General features: G+C 32.9%; 1 protein-coding gene across 8 annotated transcripts; it reads left to right on the plus strand.

The window, feature by feature from the left end:
• The first annotated feature begins 4,590 nt into the window (after positions 1–4,590).
• On the plus strand, positions 4,591–12,349 carry LOC100801880 (uncharacterized). 8 transcript variants are annotated; one of them, XR_005887565.1, is made up of 15 exons: positions 4,626–4,748; positions 5,503–5,546; positions 5,634–5,732; positions 5,977–6,104; positions 6,466–6,619; positions 6,753–6,862; positions 7,184–7,267; positions 7,360–7,408; positions 7,494–7,585; positions 7,834–7,963; positions 8,139–8,218; positions 8,309–9,774; positions 10,851–10,964; positions 11,029–11,776; positions 12,003–12,349. XR_005887565.1 is itself a non-coding variant. In XM_041007427.1 (13 exons), exons 2-13 carry the CDS (start codon positions 5,640–5,642, stop codon positions 11,607–11,609), a joined length of 3,069 nt encoding a protein of 1,022 aa, XP_040863361.1. In that variant the 5' UTR covers positions 4,591–4,748; positions 5,634–5,639; the 3' UTR covers positions 11,610–12,349. The 8 variants fall into 8 exon arrangements, 2 of the variants coding, with proteins under 2 accessions (XP_040863361.1, XP_040863360.1); XR_005887564.1 differs by lacking the exon at positions 5,503–5,546 and having other exon boundaries at positions 4,591–4,748; XR_005887567.1 differs by lacking the exon at positions 5,503–5,546 and having other exon boundaries at positions 4,591–4,748; positions 11,041–11,776.
• The last annotated feature ends 487 nt before the right edge of the window (positions 12,350–12,836 follow it).

Genomic DNA, 12,836 nt, shown 5'->3' on the forward strand with positions numbered 1-12,836 from the left:
AAGTATAAAGAGTTGATGTAGGTGTAATAATTCACTTTGTATTCGAGTTAGCTTATTTTAAACGTATTTTTTTTAGTTTATGAAAAAAAGATTTTGAAAGAATTAAAAAGTGATGCATAATTTTATCTTTGACCACAACTTAATTGGACATAAAGGAAAGTCTAAACATTTCTCTCCTATCTTATTATGACACTTTTCTTGCATATAATTATATGAATTTTGCACATGAATAGTGTTTTTACCAAGCATAAGTGTTAACAATACGTCAACAAGTGGTTAGCCAACAATGAATGATTTTGTTATGGAATTTCATAACTTGGATGCTCTATAATACATGATATATTTCAATCCATTAAGTTGTTATAGAAAATAAGTTGTTTTGTATGTTATGATTTCAATCTTGAACCATTTCAATTTGCTTGTATGGAGGGTAACAAAATTGTTAGATGAAATATTTGCTTCATTTTTTAGGTGAATTTGAGAAAATAATTATATTGAAAGTTTGAAATCATATATTTTAATAATTAAGATTAACCATTAAATTTTTAATATATTTTAAGTTTTTTTATTATATATTGAACATCTATGAATAAAAACTAGTAAACATGCAAGTAGTCATTCAATAATTTTAAAAAAATGACAACACAATAAGAAATTAAAAAGAAACTACTAATTATAAATATTATTTAATATTATAAAAATTCAAAATATATTAAAACTTACGTAAGCATATAAATGGCTAAATATTCTTTAATTCTTTTATAATCATCTCTACTAATAACATGGACATTGGTCATGATAGGTGTGCAATTGTATAGGCTATGTTTTTGGTGTGAGAATGTCACAATGATAGGTGTTGTTGAATATTTGTATAATTGTTGTTGTATTTAGATATTTAATATTTTTATTTGTTGTGATAATTTGACAATTATTTTTGCAATGCCACAATTTATCATTTTGCTAGTTTGTTTCTAAATACATAATTAAATTTTAAGAGCATGGACTAAAATCTAGTATCAAAACAAATTGAATGCTTATAGTGTTGTTATAATACTCTTCATACTTTCAACAAAGGAGGATTAAGCGTGTACATGCAAAAGACACACTTCAGATACTAAAAAAAGAGGTTTCTTAAGTTTAAAAAATACATAATATAGTTGGATGATCTTATTTGGGGATACCCCTTGAATAATTGTTGTGATGAAAAAATAAAGGAAATAAACTATCAATTAAATGAGTGAATTCTTACCACCAATAAGATAAAGAAAATGTATAAACTTATACCTTACTTTGAGTGGTTGAGTTTCAACATTTTTTGTTTTCAAACTTAATCTTGTAAGCAATATTAGTTTAGGTTTTAAAATTATTCTAATCTAATTATATTTTTAAGTGTTTAGAAGTTATTTTATCCATTTTGATATTTTCTTTGCCTTTTTATTCTAATCAACTTGACTTAAACTACCTGATGAAATGTTGAACTTGATTCTTGAATTTTAAACACAAATTAAATTTAATCATTTTTAGGTCAATTAGATCATGACTCAGTCTAAGCTTAGGCACTACTTATCTCTTTCTCATAATGTATCTTAGGGAAAAAGTTTTACTAAATTGATCATATGCACTATCACATAAAATTATCGGCTAAACCAAAATAAAATACTACTTTTTTTTTTGTAATTGTGATCCATTGGACATAGATCTAATTTTTCATTTTTTAGTTTTATTCATAAACTAATATTAATTTTTTTATTGTATTGTATATACATATAAAATACAATAAAAATGAAAATTATAATTAAAAAACAAAAATAATTTTTGTTTTCTTAATGAACAAAATGTTTGTTACCACAAAAATAAATGACTTTAACTGAGTTGGTCTAAATTTTACTATAATTTTGACATGTATTTAGTTTGTAATCAACTCAACTCAAACCCATTTAATGAAACATAAGGGATTGAGCTTTAGATACTAAGCATTGATTAAACAAGTGTTTATTAACTCAATTATTTCATGCCCCCATTGGAGTTTAACCAACCTAAGATAGTATAGATATGGTTTTCATTGGGCCTAAACCTTATTTTAGAATATTGAATTGAATTTGATTTTTTTGGCTTGAACCAACACTTGCGACTTACATACATCAAAGCTTCTGACCACTTGTCTTGAATTTGCTTAGTGAAATATTGACTTTGAACTTTAAATTTTTAGCACAAATTAAATATGAGGATTTGAGCTTGATCTAAGACTTAACGCTAAAAAAACTCATACAAATTAAGCTCTCATTAGACTTGAGTCTCATTTTATAAGCCAAAGTCTACTTTATTTATTTATTTTGTATATTTGATATAGCCCACAACCAACATCAAGTCCACAATTTGACCTAAACCCACTCAATTGTATATAGGGTTTGTGCTTCAAATCTTGATCAAGAATTAAATGAGTTTTTTTAGCCTAACCTAATCATCTGTTGACAAGACTCATACAAACTAAACTTGTGACTTATTTTAGAAACTCAAATTGAATGCATATTTTGACTTGACTCGCTATAATTAATGACTCACCTGAAGCTTAGGATTGACCAAATTTGAGTCCATCCATTGAAAATATATAATTTAGAGACAAATTCAATGTTGGCATTTTTTTGTTTGATGTAGCTCACGAAAGCATGTAAAAAACTTAGTTACTTGATTTTTTGTTTTGTTCTGCTCTCACTCCATGCCCCTTAATCACAATTTCATGTAAAAATCTTCCCATGATTTTATTAAACTTTTTAAAAGAAAATTACAAGATTATCAACAAAATTTAAAACCAAAGAAAACTAAAATTACAAATTGAAAGCTAAAAATTAATCATATACGTATTTAAAATTTTTAAACTTAAAACTAAATTCCACACCAAACGAAACTTGAAATATTGAACCAAGGATGAGATCACAGCATAGTATCAAATATCAAACATTTTGGTTTAAATGAGGAAAATGGTCGGTTCTTAAATATTATGGACTTGGGTCATTTGGGGGTAGCGGTCCAAAACATGCACGGCCCATTCTGGTACATTACCCAAGTGATGCCTAAGTATTTATCATCATGTAATATATTTTTGTTAAATAAATAATTCACAATAAACTTCAAGAAAGTTAAGTAAAGAAGGCAGGGAGATACTACAATCACAATTTACCAATATTTTTTTCCCTTCTTATTTTCTTAACGTGGAATTTTTTTTGAGAACAAATTTAAATATTAATTAACAATTATCTCATAAAACAGTACACATTATAAAACTATTTTATAATAAGTTGAAATATCTTTTAACCTAAATTTATTAGGGATTTTAATTTATACATAATTATGTAAAATTTAATCATCAATTGATATAATGTCTAACCTTTTTCTCCTGAGAGAAATATAATGTCCAACCTTAATCTCCTTAGATATTATTTCTCCCCAAACTTTAAGAAATAAGTAAAAATACGAAGATATGATCATAATCCATTTATCAATAAATTAAATTGAGCAGAAAATTGAATATTAACAAATACAACATAAATTAGGAAACATTATGATATTATTCTATACCAAGTTGAAATAATATAGTAACTTCTACCCAAAAAGTATAGTAATATATTTAAAATAATTTTGGTTCGATTATATTTACTATGATTGTCCTGTGTTTGTTGAGGACTTTTTTGTAATCTACTTATTATATTATTTTTTACTAATTGGCAAAGAACTTGACTGAACCTAAAATTAAAAGAATTAGTCATATTATAGCCAGCCTAAAATACTGAAAATCTGTGGACACATCCTGATCCACTAAGAAGCCAACCAAAAAATCTGATGGTCACCAAAACAAAAAAGATAACAAATGCAATATAAAATACATTTTGTTTAGAATCACTATATAGAATAGATAGATAAGCATAAAAAATTGTACCAAAAAAAGATAAGCGTAAAAGCTATATAAATAGATAAATAAATATTGTTGCGTTTACGCTTTTAAATAAGCATTCATGTTTATTAATTAATGTTGATTAAATAATGCGGGACTAAACAATAAATTATAAATTCAAGTTTTTATCATTGGTAAACATAAGCTTTTTATTTTGGATTTGACTATTCTAAAATAAGTCAAAGGCAATTAATTTTTCCAGTAACTACATAATTAACAAAGGTAAGTAATTACAGTTATTATTAATTGAAAATAATAGTTAATATTATAATATATTTATGATAATATGGCTTAAACATTTTTTTTGTCTAAAAAAAGTGACGTATCAATTAAAAGATGGAACTAAATTCTTTTGATTTTTGCCCCCGTATCCCGCACCAAAAACTTGTCCGCAAGAACATTCGTAGGATCGAAGGACTAGCCACGTGTCGCGCATCCAAAACCCCACACACGGAGGAGCAAGGAGTACGTGTACCGCAGGAACCCCTAACACTGGAACCAGTTGGGGGGGTGCCGGACAAAACAAAACAAAAACATAAGGGAGAGAAGAGGTGTGAGCGAGGGGCAATTCCAGTAATTAACTGAAAAACCGAGGCTATTTAACCACGCAAATGACAGCGACGCGCAAGAGATAGAGATAGAGAGCCAAAAGCCGAAAACGCCATCATCCAAACAGGGCCTTTCTCTCTCTTTTAAAATACACATTTTCTCTGCCCCTCTTAACTTTTCGCCCTCTCTCTCTCTCCGCCCTCGCAACACAATCTCCTCCTCACAGTTTCGTCTTCTCGATCTCACCACTGTGAGTCATCAACTCTCAATTCCTAACCCTAATTTCCCAATCCAATACCATATCTTCTTAGATCCCTAATCCGTTCTCAAATTTCGTTTATTATTTATTAATATTCTCACCGTCCAATATTCCCCCCCCCCCCCTTTCTTTTTCTAATCTTCAGAGCTTTCTCTTCGTTCTCGTTGCATATTCGATTTCGATTGTCAATTTTTATGGTTGTTTTTATTGTATATCTATATATTCTCTCTGTTCTGATTGATGTTTTAGTTGATCTGTGGTGTCTCGGGTTCGCCGTACTTCAATGCATCTATGATTTTTTTTTAAGTGATTTGGTGTTATTATTGATCAATCAAATGTTGCCAGAGTCGAAACACTGAGGGGCGGGGGTTATTTGGATTTTTGTCTAGATTTCCTGATGCTATTATTGATTATGATTATTATTCATTCACATAGTTTCCGATGCACTTTACTTTTTTTCATCGGTCACAATATTCCTTAGGTGAATGCTTTACAATCGAGAGAGACTGTGAACTTGTTGTGTCGGGTGTATGATAACTAGCTGTATTATTCATCCACATAGTTTCCGATGCACCCTTTTTCACCGGTCACAATATTCCTTAGGTGAATGCTTTACAATCTTAAGAGACTCTGAACTTGTTGTGTCGAGAGCCGTGTATGATAACTAGCTGTATTGAGGGGTATATCATAATTTTCACTCCTGTGGTTTGGTTCCTTTGTTTTGCATATATGTTTCTTGGGTCAGACTAGTTTTCTTCAGCTGGATAAGTGCTTTGCTCTCCTTTCAGGGTTAAGTTTCTGATGCCCATTGTTTATTATGTTTATGTTTATTTTATTTGACACAAGGGTGTTTTGTGGTTTATCCTGTTCTTCAAGGCAATCATGAGTGACGAAGGAGAAAGAACTTGTCCTCTCTGTGCTGAAGAGATGGATTTGACAGATCAGCAGTTGAAGCCTTGCAAATGCGGTTATGAGGTTTGATTCTATGTTTATCTTGTTAAAATTTTAATTAATTTTTGTCCCTAATTGTTCTTTGGTCTGTAGTCTGTATAAAATTTCCCTCTTTTTGATCCTTCAAATGTTTATTCAGTAACTCTCCCAAATAGCATTTGTCTCTTGGAAATCCTTCATCTTTTGGAAATTGACTTGTACATGTGATGTGCCTTTATCACAAAGACTCATTATGATAAATGTCAGTTTCATCTTTCCTTGATTGCAGATCTGTGTCTGGTGCTGGCACCACATAATGGACATGGCTGAGAAGGATGACACTGAGGGGCGATGCCCTGCATGTCGTTCTCCTTATGATAAGGAAAAGATTGTTGGGACGGCTGCAAACTGTGAGAGGTTATTCGATGAACCCTATCTTATTTCTGTAGGATTGTTTATGTTGTAGTGTTTCTGTAGGTCTTTTCTTCACTTTATTATTCAATATACATCAATGTATTTGTATAATTATTTATCAAAATGAGAAATGCTAACAAAGCACTCTTTACTGTTTTGCTGAAATTTATAAGAACTGTTGAAATGATGTGAGTCCTACTCATAATTTTGAGTTTCTTAGCAAATTTCAATGAGATATATATAAGGAACTCTATAAAGTTTTTCTTGTTTTGAGAATGAAACAAAGGAAAATATCAGTTACTGAACTTTTTGTTCCTTAGTCCGTTTTTTGTGTGCATTTATCTAGATGATATTTTTCCTGTAGATTGGTGAATGGAATTAATATGGAGAAAAAGATGAAGACTCAGAAAGCGAAGTCTAAATCATCTGATGGGCGCAAGCAGCTCAGCAGTGTGCGAGTGATTCAGAGGAACCTTGTTTACATAGTTGGGTTGCCTCTCAATCTTGCAGATGAAGATGTAAAATTTTCGCCTCATCCACTCTTTTGAGCCCCTTAATGTTGCCATTCAACTTGTTTGTTCTCTTTTCGTTGGAATTTTTTGGGCTATTTTCCTTGGAGCAAATTTTTATTTTTAATCACCATTCATACAGCTTCTTCAGCGGAGAGAGTATTTTGCTCAGTATGGGAAGGTCTTAAAAGTGTCAATGTCTCGAACAGCAGCTGGTGTAATTCAACAGTTTCCGAATGATACTTGTAGTGTGTAAGTATATTCTCTTCAAGTTTGTGATTTCCTTGATGGTATTATGGGTTTCTGTTAATTATCTCGCCACTGTTAAAAGAACTTATACTGTTTAATCTTGTTGTCATTGATTTGAATTGGATAGCTTTGAATTTTAGGACATTTCTCTTCACATTAGAAGGAAGGAAGCAAATAACATGAAAAAATTCTGAGAATGGGTGTATCTTCCCCCTTTCTCCATTTATTTCCTGCTGCTACATTAGCACAGATGATTATCTTTATAGGATATATTAATATATTAATAAAAACACTACAGTTCCTAATCAAAGGTTTTTTTTCCAGATATATAACTTATTCAAAGGAAGAGGAAGCGGTTTGTTGTATTCAAAATGTACATGGATTTGTTTTGGAGGGTAGACCTTTAAGGTACAAATATTCATTGAAACTTGTCATACATGGGATATTTAGCATTGACTTTTGCTCATCAATTGTGTGTGTTTTTGGATTCAACATTTCAGGGCTTGTTTTGGAACCACAAAATATTGTCATGCATGGCTCCGAAATGTGGTATGAGAATTACTGGTCTAGATAGAATTTTCAAATTATGCTTAATTACTTGTTCTTGTAATTGAGGAAATATCTCTATGACCAGCCTTGCAGCAATCCGGATTGTCTATATTTGCATGAGATTGGCTCCCAAGAAGATAGTTTTACCAAGGATGAAATAATTTCAGCATACACTAGGTACTTTTCTGATAATTTGACGATACTTACTGTGATTCAGATAAATAAAACCTTTTCTTGATGAAATTGAGGATTTGTGATCTTTGCTTTCAAACTATTTAATTGGTTAAAATGAAGGAAATTGCTTTAATTATATTGTGCTGGAAAAGGATGTGTTTACAGATTGTGCTTTCCTGTACTTGTAGTTGCTTGAACTGAATATAGTGCTTTCCAATAAATATATCTTAGCTCACTTTGTTATTTTGAAGAAGTCGAGTTCAACAAATCACTGGTGCCACAAACAATATGCAACGGCGGTCAGGGAATGTATTACCTCCTCCACTGGATGATAATATGAATAGTTCATCTGTAAAGCCTATTGTTAAAAATTCTTCTTGTGTAAGACCTTTTTTTTAATCTTTCCTATAACCCCATATTGTTTGTGTGTCAGCTTTCACTATATTGATGTAGAAAGCTCATTTGGATTATGATCTTTAATTGCTAAACTGAGTGAAGTGCATTTATGCACTCAGCCAACGCAAAAAACTGACATTTAATTTTATTTATGAATCAGAACTCTGTTAACATTGTAAGAGGTTCACCTCCAAATGGAATATATGGGAAAAATATGGCCCTTCCTGCTAGTGCTGCATGGTATGCACCACGTATAATTTTGTACTTGGCTTTGAAGGTTGATCTTATCTAAAGATAATTATGGTTCCTGGCTATGTTTATGTTTGGCAGGGGTACTCAGGCCTCAAATTGTCAGCCCCCTGCTGGAGGTCTATCATATCCAAATGGGCCATCCAAGCCGAAACCTGATACAGGCTGCAGCACACTAGCATTTTCTGCTGCTGTTACAGGCTCAATTCAGGCTTCTGATGTTACAAAGAGGCCACCATCAAGTGATGGGTGCCATAGTATGACACCTACAGTGAAAAGTGAATTGTTGAAACCTGTTAAACAATATAACAATAGCGTGGGCAGTCTGGTTAGTGCAGGAGAAAAAACTTCAGCTTCTGATGTTTCTCCTGTGCTCGTGAATTTGAACAGCCAGTTGTCTTCTCTACCGTTGTCCCGAGATAGTGATGGCAATTGTACTACAGCAAACACAATATATTCTACTAACATGACTGGACAGTCTTGTAACTCTGGTCCTGAGGAAGCAATGACTGCTACCAATGAAGAGATTCAGAATTTGTCCAATGAGTTGTCCTCAATTAACATTGATAGAAATGCCGAACATTGCGGTATAACCAAACCTAATAGCCCGCCTACTGATCATGCATTGGTTAAATCCCCTCAAATTCAAGGATCAAAATATAATGTTGACAGATTTAGAGATGTGATAACTACAAATGTGACTGGTAAAGCTACCTTGAATAATGTGGCCTGTAATTCTAGGGAACAGTGTGATTGGAAATTGGATTCTCAATCTCTAGTATCAGATACTGCTGAAATTGATGATGATGTGACATCTTTTGATAATCAAAGACTCAAGGATCCAGAAGTTGTTTGCCGTTCTTATTTGCCAAAGTCAACCAGTTTCCTTCATGCATCAAACCATTCTAGCCCTTGTCTTCTGCAGCATGGGGAACTTTGTACTGCCATAAATGCAGGTTCTGTATCTGCTGATGATAGAGTTCAAAATGAATCTATGTTACATGCATCCAATATATTATGTAATGGCCACCCGGAAAAATTGGTCAGCAGCAGCTCCTATGGTCTGCTTCACGATGAAAGAAATGGGCATATCATTCAAAGATTAGTCGGTGATGATGTTAATTTTGGGCATGATGTTGCTAGGGATAAGGGTGAAAGTAGTATAATTTCAAATATATTGTCCATGAATTTTGATACCTGGGATGACTCACTAACATCACCTCATAATTTAGCTAAGTTGTTGGGTGACAATACTGATAACCGGTCTGGTCCTTTAAACAAATCTAGTTCTTGGAAAGGTAATGGTAACAATCAATCAAGGTTCTCTTTTGCGAGGCAAGAGGAATCCAAAATCCAAATGTTTGATGCACATGCATCTTATGGTGTCAGCCATCAACGGCCAAACCATACAGTCTTCCAGAATTTTGCAGAAAGAGACTTGTATATGGATAAGTTGGGCATTGCAAATGGATTTTCTACCGGTAACTTTGAGGAAGCTGATAATTTGGTCAGTGGTCATCCCATTGCATCTTCTAATAAGTTTTCTGGTGAGTAACAATAACTTTCTTGGGATGCCTACGTTTCTAATGGCATATCTTATTATTTGTTTCTCTGCTATTATTTTCAATTTTACATTTCCATGATTGCTTGTGTGCCATTCTTGTTTGGTGATTAACATGTATTTAAAACATCTGATATTATTATAATTTTAGGTACATTATGGTTTTGCTTTCTTTTCCTTCACAATTTCTCCTTTGCTGTTTTGTAGATTAAAATTGTGGTTTCCTCGGTTATCTGAATTCCTGTTGTATGTATAGTAGTTTTTTGCTACCTGATTATTTATGTGCTGTTTGTGGTATTTGATTACACAAGTGCTTTGAATTTGTGTATGGGGAAAGAAGAGAAATTGCATCTTTGTTGTAACTTTTCAACAATGTTGGAGGATTAGAGTCTTTTTTTCTTGGCTTGTGATATATGCTACTTGTCTTCAACTCAGAAGCTGCTGCAGCTAACAGGCCAATATTGAGTTTGTATTCAGACTGTTTAAAAAGCTGGATGATTTCTGCCAGAAAATTTAATCAGACTGAAGGCTCAATTTACAGGTTGAGCTTATCGTCAACCTTGCTTTTCAATAATTAAAAAGCCATTCTTTCACTTTATAAGGGCTAAATAACTAAATATAATGAAGACCTTCAGCTGGAAGGGAACTTTGAAACCAATTTTGCTCCTGTAAAAAATCTCAACATTGTATTGTGTAGAACAGTCGTGACTGAATAATAATTTGTATAATAATTTGTTAAGAATGTAGTGTATGAAAAGTATCTGGACAACATACATTTTTCAATTATGATTTCAACTGTGATGATTTATTGATCACTGGATAAGAAAGAAAATTATGTCCACTGTATCAAAGTGGCATAACAACTGCTGGTTCTGTTGCGTAATTGCCCCTTTTCTAGTTAGAAAGTTCAAAAGTTTTAGCTATATGTAAGTCTGCACTCCTGGGCAACCTATTTGCCTTCCTCTGATTTCTGCACAGCTGTTGTGTTAATATCTATTTCTGGTGTCTCAGATTTTTGTATTCACCTAATCTAATGATCTTACTTTTTGTTATGGTTGACAGCCATTTCAAGAGCACAAGTTTCAGCCCCACCAGGATTTTCCATTCCAAGCAGGCTGCCACCACCTGGGTTTTCTTCCCATGAGAGAGTGGAGCAGGCTTTTGACTCCATTTCTGGTTAGTTATGGTTTCTATTATCCTTCCACGCATACCATTTTTGATATATTGTCGAATATGTTAGTCCTTTTGACAGGGAATTCTTTGCTTGACCATTCTTCCCTATTGAGAAATTCATATCAGACACCTTCAGCTGGAAACCTTGGTAGTGCAGGGGACATTGAATTTATGGACCCTGCTATTTTGGCAGTTGGCAAAGGGAGACTTCAAGGTGCACTGAACAGCCCGGCACTGGACATTCGATCTAATTTCATGCCACAATTAAATTACTTCGAAAATGATGCCAGACTACAATTATTGATGCAAAGATCTCTCGCACCACAGCAAAACCTTAGATTTTCTGAAATTGGGAATACTTTTTCTCAACTTGGCGATTCCTATGCTGTTTCTTCAAGGTTAGATCAATCCCAAGTCAGTAATCTAGGCCCATTCCAACAGCTGTCTCTGCAGCAGTCTACAAATGCAGTCTTGTCAAATGGGCAATGGGATGGGTGGAATGAGGTGCAGAGTGGAAATGGTTTGGGTGTGGCTGAGCTTTTGAGAAATGAAAGACTTGGATTCAATAAATTTTATTCAGGATATGATGATTCAAAATTTCGGATGCCAAATTCTGGGGATCTTTACAACAGAACATTCGGGATGTGACCTTTTGCTAGTTATGTTGTCATTGTTGTTGTTGGAAATGGTAAAACCTAGCAGAAATGGACAAACAATTTTTTGTGCTGCTGAGGATGATGGAACTGATTCTTGCTGGCGTGTATTGGGCTACCTAATGATGAAGCTCCAAGAAGTGTAATTTATGGCTACAGTTGGTAATTAGCAAACTAACTCTGTTTTCATGATTTAATTGGCTTATATGGCATTGCCCTGCATACACATGAAAGTGTTTTCACCTGCCTGTGCCAGAACATTTTATATAAAAAAAAGTTTTTTTTGGTTCATTTTTGTACTGGGTTTCATATTTTCTATGTCAAGAATGACATTGGTGTTTTGCTTGTTTGGTAATTGTGCACTCATTTCCCTCTTTTTTCTTTCTAGTTCTGGATTGGCAGAAGTGAGCTGTTTTGGGATTATAAGATATCAAAAATGTCAGTGCTGACGTGATCAAACTGGCAGGTAGATCTTAGTTGAGTCTTTCCCTCATAGTACGGAGCATGGAAACTTGTTGATTCAAAATCAACAAGATCGGTCTCATTTATTGTTTGTAACTTACCTTTTAGATTAACTACCCTTGTGGGTAGAATTATAGGTTTGATACGACTAGTAAAAGGGAAATTGTTTTGAAGTGGATATACATGCTTCAGTTTGATACTCATAATATATCGCTTTTTAACTTGAAAGGTCCATTATCCATGTGATGTGAATGAAATACCGTTGTGCTGTTAGAGCTTCTGGCCAATTTTTTTCTCTTAAGTCAATTAAATTTGTCATTTCTTTCTGTGGAAGTTTATTTTTTAATCGTTTCATATATTCACCGCGGCTTCTAAGTGCACTGTATTTTCCCTTTGTTATTATTTAGCTGTTTTCTGATTTTGGTAGTGTTTCTCAAACTAATATAACCAGCAGGGACGGCGTGACCCATGCCTTGTTATGATTAACTTTGGGCATGTCTATATTAGCCAGTCAATTTTCAGCATTTGGCGCAGCTGAAAATCTAAGGTGTGTATGAAATAATGTTTAGGACATTATTACTCTAGGGCTGATTTTGGATATGTTGAATGAGACGGTTTATGAATTTATTAAAAAGGATTGACTTAATTTTTTCATATTTGGAAAATAAACTGTCTTTAGATTACTACCTAATATTTCTTTTCAATCAAGTATCTAAAATTTTTTTATGTTTTATTTTCATTTTATTATTTATCGTTAGTT

This window comes from Glycine max, chromosome 12 (genome assembly GCF_000004515.6).
Source record: "Glycine max cultivar Williams 82 chromosome 12, Glycine_max_v4.0, whole genome shotgun sequence".
NCBI lineage: Eukaryota > Viridiplantae > Streptophyta > Magnoliopsida > Fabales > Fabaceae > Glycine > Glycine max.

What these genes read in the sequence shown, in the direction of transcription:
- LOC100801880 (XM_041007426.1), top strand. Translation starts at nt 5,640, where the DNA reads ATGAGTGACGAAGGAGAAAGAACTTGTCCTCTCTGTGCTGAAGAGATG. An exon ending in TCAATCTTGCAGATGAAGAT is followed by an intron (nt 6,620 to 6,752) that starts GTAAAATTTTCG and finishes CCATTCATACAG; the next exon opens with CTTCTTCAGCGGAGAGAGTA. An exon ending in ATAATTTCAGCATACACTAG is followed by an intron (nt 7,586 to 7,833) that starts GTACTTTTCTGA and finishes GTTATTTTGAAG; the next exon opens with AAGTCGAGTTCAACAAATCA.